Source organism: Mauremys mutica, chromosome 6, assembly GCF_020497125.1.
Source record: "Mauremys mutica isolate MM-2020 ecotype Southern chromosome 6, ASM2049712v1, whole genome shotgun sequence".
NCBI classification, from domain to species: domain Eukaryota; kingdom Metazoa; phylum Chordata; order Testudines; family Geoemydidae; genus Mauremys; species Mauremys mutica.
Window position 1 is genome coordinate 31,515,829 of NC_059077.1, and position 12,617 is coordinate 31,528,445.

Genomic DNA, 12,617 nt, shown 5'->3' on the forward strand with positions numbered 1-12,617 from the left:
TCTTATGTTTGTTTTTCTGTCATAGCAGGATTGCTATATTCTTATAAAATAATTCATTGCCCATCTTCAGACAGCCATTTTGTGCTACTGGTGTGACTATTAATCTCATTCTGATTACCTGTCCCAAGTATTGGCAAGTAATTACTAGATAGTTGGGTGACCTTCTTGCCTATTTAAAGAATCTGTGGCTGCAAACAAGAGACAGTGCATTTATCAGATATCCTCCTTTGATACAAGCCGGAGAAACCTGTGGTTTTGGAACAGAAAGTCCTGGACTCCATTTTCCAAGCACCCTGTAGATGAGTTTAGTTGATGACTGTGCTGTCCCTATGGTTTTATTACACCATGAAACGTTAATTAATGAATAATTAATTAGTTTGTAAAAATCTTTGGCTAAAGACTGTTATAATAATAATTGGCATTTATATTAACATTTGATCAGATTTAGCATTTATGCTTCCCCTCTGCTTATTCGTTGCTAACAAGTAGTTTAGTTTCTGATCCATTTTTTTAAAATTCTGTGAAATCAGAGTGGTGTTTTGCTTTTCTATATTCTGTGCATGTTGCCTAAAGGAAAGAGGCATTCACTGAGGATCGTGGTGCACGAAGAGGAGTAAAGAAAGTAATGGTTATTGTGACTGACGGGGAATCGCACGACAACTACAAATTAGCAAACGTGATTGAGCACTGTGAACGTGAAAACATTCAGAGATTTTCTATAGCCGTAAGTGAAATGATACAGGGAAATGTAGATCTTAAAAGCATGTTTCATCTTTTAAATTGTAATGCCTGTTAAAAAGTTCATTTCACAGCATCTTTATGGAGCTATAATTGCTCAAGAGAGGGGGGGAAATAAGAGAAACTTAAAGAACATAAAATATATCTTTCCAATTTTATAATACACCAGAAAAAGCCAATCAATCCGTGTGTGTTTAGGAGAGGAAGCATGTAAAATCTATTTGTTAAGAGCAAAAGCAAATTGAGTGGGTTAGTCTGAATCATCCAGCAACTTCTTAAGAGACTTTATCAGGTTTTTAATCATTTTATTCCTCATTGATCTCTGCAGTTAGAATACCGAACCTGCTGTCTCATGGAGGGGGGAATGAAGATGAAATTTGAGATTTTATTTCCTATGTGAAAATAACCTGTGCAGAGAAACATGAGGTCCTTAAATATTTTTGTGTGTGAACTATCTACTGTAACTATACACTAGAATTAGTCTCATTATATTTAACTAGTTGATTTTTTAAAAAGTACTTGGTTTATTTTTAATTCCTCTTCAGGATCACGTTTCTCTTTACTGCTCCTAACAGGAACACCACAGTTGTATTGCTTCCAGGTTTTGTAGGCAGAGCAGATAACTGCCAGATCCAAGAATCCATTTCCCTGCTACCCCCACTCATGAACAATGCTATCAGGAAGTACCCTTCCTGCAAGGCCAAGCAGCTCACTGCTAATTGTTCAAATATTAAACATCAGTGTGACTAAAAGGCACAAATCACAGGTTTTTAAGAAGAAAACAGTATTTGGTTTTAGGCTGCTGGTGTTTTAATAGTGACAGATGGTAACACATGAGGCTTTGGTGCTGGTTTCCTTCATTTAGCAAGAGTTCACCAAATTAAAAATCCCATGTGGAGCTGAAATAGTTATTGATGGGCTCTAGCAAAATTCAGGTCTCTATCTGGATCTGTACTTCCCCAAAAGCCAGAGGAAATAGGACCTGGAGATAAGTTTCTGGCCCATCACTAGTAGTAAATAATACTGTAATCCATGAGGAAAATTTTATCTAAAAATCTAAGAGTGCTTTACAAAGTTCAGTTAATTAACCTTCTCAACATCCCTGTGAATTAAGGAAGTCTCCCATTTTGCAGTTGAGTAAACTGAGGCAGGGAGAGGTTCAGGGGCGGGTCTAGGTATTTTGCCTCCCCAAGCATGGCAGGCAGGCTCCCTTCCACGGCTTGCCCGCAGGAGGTCCCCGGTCCCGCGGATCCGGTGGCATGCCTGCGGGAAGTCTGCCAAAGCCGCGGGACCAGCGGACCCTCCGCAGGCATGCCACCGAAGGCAACGTGCCTGCCGCCCTTGCGGTGACTGGCAGAGCGCCCCCCGTGGCTTGCCGCCCCAGGCACGCGCTTGGCATGCTGATGCCTGGAGCCACCCCTGGAGAGGTTACATAATTAACAAAGACCTCACAAAGTTGGCAACATAGCAGGGAACAATACCATTCTGTAGAATCTAGTCATTAGCACTGCATAGAGGTGCCCCTTGTTGTTGTTTATTTTTATAATTCCATACATTTTCATGACACTTAAATAGAAGAGAGTACTCCTGCCCCAAACGGCATACAATCTATGGCCCTGATACCACAATGTGATATGAGCTGGTGGAACCTTGCACCCATACAGGACCCAGGGCCGGCTCCAGACCCCAGCGCGCCAAGCGCGCGTGTGGGGCGCCATTTTCCCTGGAGGGTGGCAGGCGGGTCCGGCGGACCTTCCGCAGTCATGCCTGCGGGAGGTCCACCAGAGCCACAGGACAGCGGACCTCCTGCAGGCATGACTGCAGAGGGTGCGCTGGTCCCGCAGCTCGGGTGGACCTCCCGCAGACATGCCTGCGGATACTCCACCGGAGCCGCTGGACCAGCGAACCCTCCACAGCTGCGGGAGGTCCACTGGAGCCGCGGGACCAGCGGATTCTCCGCAGTCATGCCTGCGGGAGGTCCGCTGGTCCCCCGGCTCTGGTGCACCTCCCGCACGCATGACTGCTTGGGGCGGCCAAATTGCTAGAGCCGCCCCTGACAGGACCTCACTAAAATTGTGCATCCCATGTAGGGTTGTGGCCTAAATTACGATGTAACTCGATGGGTGATTTAGAAATGTTATAGAATATAGGGAAGGATGAGGGTAACAGCATTATAATGTCTGGCTGGGCCCCCAAGACAGACCCGCCTCTCCTGGTACCTGGCTCTGTGTCTTCCCGAGGCAACGTGTGGGGGGGAGGGACACAGGATCGCATGCCCCCATACCCAGATTTCTGCCAGAGTTCACACCAGAATGTGGCCAGCAGCAGTTTTCTTGCACTGTGCAGGAGGGAAGGGAAGGGACAGGAGCTGCTTCCAGCCACAGGGGAGTGGCAGGGGGAAGAGATGAACTGGCCCCTGTCTTTGCAGAGTTCATCTCTCCCCCCCCCCCCCACACACACACACACACTCCCCTGTGGCTGGAAACAACTTGTCCTTTCCTGCCCGCACAGTGTCTAACACCTCCAGGCTGCTGCTGGCCACTGACATAACCCAGCTGCCTCTGGTCCTCCAGTTACAGTGCAGGCAGGAAGGGGTTAAGCCTAAGAATGCCTTGTGCACCAGGGCCCTGTGACTGCAGGGGCTTCAGCAAACCCGGCTCAGCATGGGAGGGTGCCTAGGGGACGGAGCAGCCCCATGCTCCCTAGACACAGGACAGGACCCAGGGCAGGGAGAGGACGGGTGAAGAAGGTGCTAAGCCCCTGCCCGGGGGTGGTGGGGGAGCTGCTGTGGAGCTCAGCCTGTGCCACCGCTGGGCAGGGCTTTGGCACATGCAGGGCTTGGCTCCTCCTGGCCAGCGCCCCGGGCCAGAGGTTTTGGGGCTTTTCTTGGGCGCCGGCCCAGCCAGAGGCAGTGGGGGAAGGAAGGAGCCTGCCTGCCAGGCTGTTGGTGAGCTGAGCGCTCCCACCAGGGGCTGGTTCTCCGCACAGCTGAGATGGGGCGGGGATATGGAGGAGTAGTGGGGCTTGGAGGGATGAAGAGGCAAAGCAGGGAGAGGACAGTTCGAGGAGGAGCACGTAAAGGGCTGATGGGTGGGCAGCAGAGGCAACATGTAACCAGCCACCACGTGGCACCTGCCTACACTCACCAGCCACTGCAGCTCACAATGCACAGCCACTGCTGGCTGGAAATGGGACAGGGGGGGTGGAGCCCTGCTGGCTGAGAGCCGGCACGCAGCAGGGGCTGCGCTGATGGACCAGCAAGGGGAGCGGCCAGCCCTGCACACCGCATCTTTGTCCCTCCACCACCCATGCACACCCCTTTCCCCATCCTCAGCTACTGGACCCTCCCCCCCACCAATCACTGCTGGTGAATGGGCAGCTGGGGAGCAGGGATCCAGCCAGCAGCAGGACCCACAAGGACTGATCAGGGGAGACATAAAATATGGGACAATTTGCCTGTTTTTAAGAAAAAGTCAGAACACCTGCAGGAGGCAGGGGTGGCTACAGGCATCAGCACGCCAAGCCACTGGGGGCACTCTGCTGGTCGCCGCGAGGGCGGCAGGCAGGCTGCCTTCGGCGGCTGCCCTGTGGAGTGTCCACTGGACCTGCGGCTTCGGCGGACCTCCCGCAGGCGGGCTTCGGCGGACCTCCCGCATGCATGCCTGTGGGAGGTCCGCCGAAGCCACGGGACCAGCAGACCCTCTGCAGACAAGCTGCCAAAGGCAGCCTGCCTGCCATGCTTGGGGCGACAAAATGCCTAGAGCCGCCCCTGGCAGGAGGTCTTAAATATGGGACTGTCCCTTTAAAAATGGGATGTCTGGTCACCCTAACTAAATGTGTACTCCTTGAAGATACCAGTGGGAACACAGTTGAGCTTTTTTGAAAACCCCACTCTAAATTCACACTTCTACGGAGATTTCTGGATATATATATATATATATTCCCTTAAATTTGATGTTTGTGCAAATCTTTTTTTTTTTTTTTTTAAGGGAACACGAGAGTTTGTGTCAGCTTCTAGACAAACTTTAAAGTTAATATTCATGATCTCACATTACCAAAAGTGCTTTTCTGACACTGTAGGGCTAGTGTTAAGTGGATTGAATTAAGCTAAGGTACTATTTCCCAGTATGCACTGACAATCTGCCTAAAATGTGTCTTTAAAATATGTGCGAAATATATTCTTGACATTTTTTTATTGCCTTAGATTCTTGGTAGCTACAGCAGAGGAAATTTAAGTACAGAGAAATTTGTAGAGGAAATAAAATCAATTGCAAGTGAACCTACTGAAAAGCATTTCTTCAATGTCTCAGATGAATTAGCTCTTCTTAATATTGTTGAAGCACTTGGAGAGAGAATATTTGCCCTAGAAGGTATGAAATTTCTTTAAATTTTAATGTATCCTTGCATTATGACTGAAGTAAATAATGGATCACCTACTCTTGGGGATGTATTTTACAGGTATTTTTTAGCATGCTAGTCATACAACTGTCTTGTAGTACATATCAGTAAGGGTAGATGATGTGAAATGCTATGCTCCGAGGTTGAGTAGATGGAGACAGTAGTCTGGAATAAGTAAAGAAGGTCACTATATTAAGCACCATTGTGGTAACACACCAACAGTACCAAATCACTTCCTCCTAGATGTATTTCTCTGAAACTTTACCTGGAATTTGAAGTGTTAAATACAATATAAGATTCAATGGATCTCTAAATTTCTCCAGGTCTCATTTTACATTTCACTGGTGTTTGCTGGGACAAGGTGATTTTTGGAAACTATTGGGAAAGGAGTGCATTTTGATTTAAAGGGTGAAATATTTTACCATGTCTGTCTAACCAACATTTTTCTGTAGTGCCTCTCCACGCAGTAGTATATGACTACTTCCTAAATGTTGGTTAGTTATTGATTATAACTAAGGCTGTGAGTTTGTCACGGAGGTCACGGAAGATTTCATGACTTTCTGGGACTTCCAGGACTTCTGCACTGGCTGCTGCAAGGGCAGTCTTGGGCCACCAACGCTCCCTACCCACCAGCAGCAGCAGGAGTTTGGGTGTGGGGGGGCTCAGGGCTGGAGGTTGGGGCGTGGGACAGGGTGAAGGCTCTGGGTGGCACCTACCTCAGGGAGGCTCCCCTGAAGTGGCGACATCCCTCAGCTCCTAGACGGAGGCATGGCCAGGCAGTTCTGCACACTGCCTCCACCCGCAGGCACCACAGTTCCCAGATAATAGGAGCTGCAGAGCCAGTGCTTGGGGTGGAGGCAGCATGCAGGGCTGCCTGGCCACATCTCTGCCTAAGAGCTGAGGGAGGGTGATGTCACCTCTTCCAGGGAGGTGCAGAGCCAGGGAGGAAGCCTGTCAGCCCTGACAACTGCCCCTGCAGCAGCAGCAGGGGTGTTGGGCAATGCACTGCTGCCTGCTCCCCCCCCCCCGCACCAGCAGGGGTCGCGGGCCACCCTCCCCCAGCACCTGAAGTGGCCCTGGGATGCCCCCCAGCCAGCATCTGCAGTGCCACTCAGGCCATCCTCCACCCAATATTTAGTCAGGGGTGTATAGTACAAGTCATGGACAGGTCACAGGTCGTGAATTTTTGTTTACTAAAAATACCCATCTTTTACTTTTACTAAAAATACCCATCACTAATGCATAGCCCTAATTATAAGATATTACTTTGCCACACAAGATAGTTGGCCAAGGAGGTAGAGCTGCACCAAACTATTCTTTCCTTTTGGAAATGTTCATGGAGTCCAGATTTTTAATAGAGAAGATCCTTTGTGTAATAATGGCTGCCACATCCACCATCCAAATCAGCCCACATCCTCTATTCCAATCAGTCAATATTGTGTTTCAAGTGTGTGGCTAGTAACAGAACATCAAGTTGTTTATTCATCTTCAATTATAGCCACTTTTCAAAAGGATTACATTGCCATGCAGAGCAGGGAAATCATCTGTATATACTTCACATTTCAGTATCTCAACTTTCCAAATAATTGGAATGGGATTATTTATGGCTAGACCAAAAGATATTATTAACTTTAATGTCAAGAAATAATATAAATACAAGAAATAATTTATAAAAAAATTAAATTAGAATTCCCACTATTTAGATACATTTAGACAGCTTGTTGTTATTAAAGCATTTAGCTGGATAAAGTACCAATATTTTTAACTGGATTGTTTTAAAATATTAGACAGCTTCTTTCAATTAAGTGTTATATTTTCTTGTTTTCCTTTCTTGGCTTTTGAAGACTTCTAATTTTCTCACTTTTAAACTTTGTTTATTTGAGGAAGGTGAAATAGTGGCCTTCAAAAGGCAAAGGTTTATCTAAACACAAGAGAACCTATCAGATATTGTTACATACCTCAAAGAAAATGTAGCCTTTTCTCCAGCAGTCTTGTAATTTCATGTACATTGGATCAAGATATTGAATGTTTTCAAAATGATACAAAAAGACTTTTAAAATAAGCTCCTGTTTGACACAGGAAAAGAAAACTTTCTCTTGTATGCAAAAATGATGTTCAGGCAAAATTAAGGTTAATAATTTAAACATAGAGAAGTCAGGAATTGAACAATTGAATCAATCCTCATCTGAGCTGGGCTTATATTTTGTGCAGCTAGAGAGATGGGGAGGAAGGTGGCTCTGAAAATTCTTTCCAACCCACTGATTCTGGTCTGGCCAGGGGCTGAAACCCAAGGCCTGTTCTGAGTTACATCACCTGCCGAAGTCCCGTAAGGACTTCACCACACCCTGTAAGGGTAAGACAGAGCACTGGTTGTGCTGCATTTTCCTCTCTGAGGGGTGGGTGGGGAATGGCGGAGTGGAGCTGGCTATGCTCTATGCCATCTGCACCACGGAGAAGCTTTGGCTGCTCCTTTAGGGAAGCTGGGCTTGGGGCCAGGGCCGGCTCCAGTGGTTTTGCCACCACAAGCAGCCAAAAAAAAAAAACATGCTGCGATCGCTATCTGTGGCAATTCAGCGGGAGGTCCTCCGCTCTGAGCGGGAGTGAGGGACCCTCCGCCGAATTGCCGCCGAATACCTGAAAATGCCGCCCCGCTCCGGAGTTGCCGCCCCAAGCACCTGCTTGATAAACTGGTGCCTGGAGCCAGCCCTGCTTGGGGCTGAGGGTCTGGACCAAGGTTCTACAGTAACATTGACTGAGACACTTGTGGGGTTGGAGGAAGTATGTTTAATAATAAAACCAGAATTTGAAAATACTAAGAGCAAAATCCTGCCCCCTCTTCCTTGGCATGGGAGTTCCCCAAACTCAGCAGAAGCAGTGCAGTGCAGTTGCTCAGAGGCAGCAGAATATGCACTAAGGAGCCCAGTTCCCTGGGAACCCCTGTGTACCAATGTGCAGTGTAGTCTGTGTGGGGGCTGGACAAGGTGGATTGTGGATTCTGTAGTCATTGCCTCACACAGAGCCGAAGACACAGCTGGAGTTATTCCAGTCTCAGAGCTGCAGCATCAACCATGCCCTCAATATTGCTAGGGGAGGGGAAGGATTCACTTTGTCCCTGCCCTTGGGTAGCTTCCCTGTGTCAAACACCGCTTCTTGGTTTTGGTGCTGGCTAGAAAGGGTTTGCTAAATGTGCTCAACATGGTTGAGTTATCTTCTGCAGCACAGCATGAAACTTAATGTTTGAAGCGCCTGACTTTAATGTGTTTAAATTCTAAGTCTAACCAGCATACCATTAACATAAATCTTACATTGTATTTCCTTGCGGGTTTTGTTTGTTTATAAAAAATGACAAAGGAAAAAAAACAGAGAGAGTGCAAAAAACAAAGCCAAGAAACACTGCACAATTCAGTTCTGTGCCAGAAAATGCATTTTTGTACATAATCTTTTTCGTATGACTCTAAGTCTCATGGCATGGACTGTGCTTTTAACAGCAGTTTTCTGTTTTACCCAACCTTTAGGTTGGCAGAAGTGTTTTTGCACAAAACCTCTTTTGTAGAATGTTTCGCAGTTTAAAAAAACAAATGGAAAATTAGAGTGGGCACCATTATCTAATCTATATTCACAGCGGTAACTGCAATATAGTCATCTCCACTAGAACAGGAGGATCCCACTTTACCCCACTGGCTGCAGAGAGGCCAGCATGGGGAGTTTAAGGCACAATTCAATTCTGAATCTTTTAGGGGGGTTGGGATTCAAAATCCATTGTGTTTATCCCAGTTTAGGGTTTTGGTGTGGAAGGTTCACATGACTCTAACATTAATTATTCCTTTCTGATAGGGCATATAAACCCTGTCCCTGGCTGGAAGGGGTTAATTGGCAATCTGAGGCTTAACTAGCCATACCCTATCACATCTTAGTTGGCCATTAAGCTTGAAAGGAGAGTTTAAAAAGGGGAAACCCAACAGTTAGAGGCTGATGGGGAAAGTGGTACAGACAGTCTGTCCTGTGGAAGGCAAGGAGCCTGCCTGGAGACAGGAACCCTAATGAGCTGCAGCCTACCTGAATTGCTAGCATGGGGAGGAGTATACTAACCCCTGGACAGTGGTGGTGTTTGAGACACAGGAACCTGCAAAAAGGTGTAATGAAAATAGTAGAAACTGAGGAACAGGTAGCTGAGCCTGGCTGGGCTGAAGGAATGGTTGCTTTTCATTAGGGCTGTCAATTAATCACAAAAAATTAAAACTCAAAAAATTAATTGCAATTAATTGCAGTTTTAATCACACTGTTAAATAAGATACCAATTGAAATGTATTAAATATTTTGGATTTTTTCAAATATATTGATTTCTGTTGCAACACAGAATGCCAAGTGTACAGTGCTCACTTTATATTATTATTTTTATTACAAATATTTGCACTGTAAAAATGATAGATAAAAGAAATAGTATTTTTCAAGTCACCTCATGAAAGTACTGTAGTGCAATCTCTGTATCATGAAAGTGCAACTTAAAAATGTAGATTTTTTGTTACATAATTGCATTCAAAAACAAAACAATGTAAAATTTTAGAGCCTACAAGTCCACTCAGTCCTACTTCTTGTTCAGCCAGTCGCTAAGAAAATAAGTTTGTTTATATTTACAAGAAATAATGCTGTCCACTTCTTATTTACAATATCACCTGAAAGTGAGAAGAGGCATTTGCATGGCGCTTTTGTTGCTGGCATTGCAAGGTAGTTACATGCCAGGTATGCTAAACATTTGTATGCCTCTTCATGCTTCGGCCACCATTCCCGAGGACATGCATCCATGCTGATGACGCTCATTAAAAAAATAATGCATTAATTAAATTTATGACTGAACTCCTTGGGGACAATTGTATGTTTCCTGTTGTTTTATCCACACTCTACCACATATTTCATGTTATAGCAGTCTGAGATAATGACCCAGCACATATTGTTCATTTTAAGAACACTTTCACTACAGATTTGACAAAATGCAAAGAAGGTACCAATGTGAGATTTCTAAAAAGATAGCTATGGCACTTGACCCAAGGTTTAAGAATCTGAAGTGTCTTCCAAAATCTGAGAGAAACGAAGTGTGAAGCATGCTTTCAGAAGTTTTAAAAGCGCAACGCTCTGATGGGGAAACTACAGTACCAGAACCACCAAAAAGGAAAATCAACCTTCTGATAGTGGTATCTGACACAGATGATGAAAATGAATATGCATCGGTCCACTCTGCTTTGGATTGTTATCTAGCAGAACCCGTCATCAGCATGGACGCATGTCCTCTGGAATGGTGGTTGAAGCATGAAGGGACATACAAATCTTTAGCATATCTGGCATGTAAATATCTTGTGATGCTGGCTATAACAGTGCTATACAAACGCCCGTTCTCACTTTCAGATGACATTGTAAACAAGAAGCAGGCAGCATTATCTCCTGCAAATGTAAACAAACTTGTTTGTCTGAGCAATTGGCTGTATAAGAAATAGGACTGAGTGGACTTTCTAGGCTCTAAAGTTTTATATTATTTTATTTTTAAATGCAGTTATTTTTTGTACATAATTCTCCATTTGTAAGTTCAACTTTCATGATAAAGAGATTGCACTACAGTATTTGTATAAGGTGAATTGAAAAATACTATTTTTTGTTTTTTACAATGCAAATATTTGTAATAAAAATAAATATAAAGTGAGCACTGTACACCTTGTATTCTGTGTTGCAATGAAAATATTAGAAAATGTACAAAACATCCAGGAAAAAAAATGGTTTTCTGTTATTAACAGCACGATTAATCGTGCGATTAATCATGATTAGTGATTTAATTGCGTGATTAATCATGATTAATGTTTTAATAGTGCAATTAATCACGATTAATTTTTTTAATCACTTGACAGCCCTACTTTTCATCTTTTTGTTGGATTTTGGTAACAGGCTCAGAGGCCCTGGAAGGTGTTGGATTTATAAAGTGGTCTGACCAGAGGGCCAGAACACTCCTCTGGCCAGAGTAAGCCAAAGAAGGCACTGGGGAAAATGAGGCAGTGTTGCTGTGTTACTATATCCGGCCACAAGTTGTGCCCTGGAGTGGCAACTTTGCTACATTTTCATTAAAGCTTCCTACCATTTTTGAGTATTTGAGAGTAAAACAAAGGTTGCACAAATAGAGGTTTTACTGTTTACTTAGCTCAAGTGAAAAATAGCTGGACCAGTTTTGATCAGACATACCAAACATATTTACCATTGGGCTGAGGTCAGTCCAAACATTATTTTAAAACAAATTATAATACAATACGTTAGAATGGATATAATGTACTAGAGTGGAAACAGCTTCTTGTTCTTAACAGTAGCACTAATTACCCAGGGCATTAAGTCTGTAACGTTCATTAAATAATGATGCACCGTAAACTGTGTTTAGTGAACGGTCTAGTTATTTGCATCATCTCATCCCATCAGGTCAGAGTTTTCATTATATTATTTTATACTGAAACCCATAACATGTTTAAAACTTAAAATGTCCTGTTTGATAGCTACAACAGACCAGCTGGCAGCTTCGTTTGAAATGGAAATGTCTCAAGCTGGCTTCAGTGCTCATTATTCCCAGGTAAATGGACTGTTTAGATGTACAAAATATTTTTAGAAGGGAAACAGCTATTTATTGCTTAATGCGTGGATTTGGAATTAGGATTCCTGAATTCTGTGCACAGTTTTGTTACTGGTTTGCTGTATCACATTTTGGAGCTCTCAATAACTCAGTCATTTGTAAAATGGATGTAAAAATATTTATAAGAATAAGTATTTCCCACACAGTGTTTTGTGAATCTAAATTAATTAATGGTCACATAGCACCAAGAAATCAGCAAATGATTTTCTATAAATGGAAATTGTTGTTATTGTATTTTAAAAGTAAGAGATGTTATGCCATCTCTTGGAAGGATTTCATATTATTAAATGACAGTTTTAACCATAAAATACTGAAATATATAAGTTCTGTATTACTAAAGGTATAGTATTTTTAATACATTGACTATTTCAAATACATAAATTCTAAGTGGTAAATATTAATGGAACATCAGTGCAGGGTACTGAAAACTGATAGTAACCAGAAATAATTAACTCTTTATTTATTTTAGAAAATAATAATGTTCCCATTGTGATGATCTAGACAATGTACAAAATTAAAATGTCAATTAAATACTAGGCCCAAAGGATGGAAAGACCTCTACCCTAAGAAAAAAAATAGAGGCAAAGGAAAACAATACAAAGAGAGAGGGAATGAACTGGCCAGTTCATCAGATAAACTGGCCCATGTGAAAAGGCCTTCCCTCCCCCCCCAGGTTTGAATGCAGTTAGAATTTAGCATTGGTGAAAACCTGAGCAACAGACTTAGTTTAATTTGACCTTGCACAAATACTCTGTTTCAGAAATATGATCTCCCCACTTTTACATTGAGGGATATAAAATATAACACAGTAATTATGATTCAG

General features: G+C 43.6%; 1 protein-coding gene across 1 annotated transcript in view; it reads left to right on the forward strand.

Moving 5' to 3' along the window:
* ITGA1 (integrin subunit alpha 1) overlaps nt 1-12,617 on the forward strand; it is a 118,764-nt gene that overhangs the window by 57,695 nt on the left and 48,452 nt on the right. Inside the window, exons 8-10 of the mRNA XM_045020534.1 lie at nt 574-724; nt 4,943-5,108; nt 11,661-11,734. Of these exons, the coding sequence (XP_044876469.1) occupies nt 574-724; nt 4,943-5,108; nt 11,661-11,734 (391 nt within the window). The remainder of the gene's footprint in view (nt 1-573; nt 725-4,942; nt 5,109-11,660; nt 11,735-12,617) is intronic.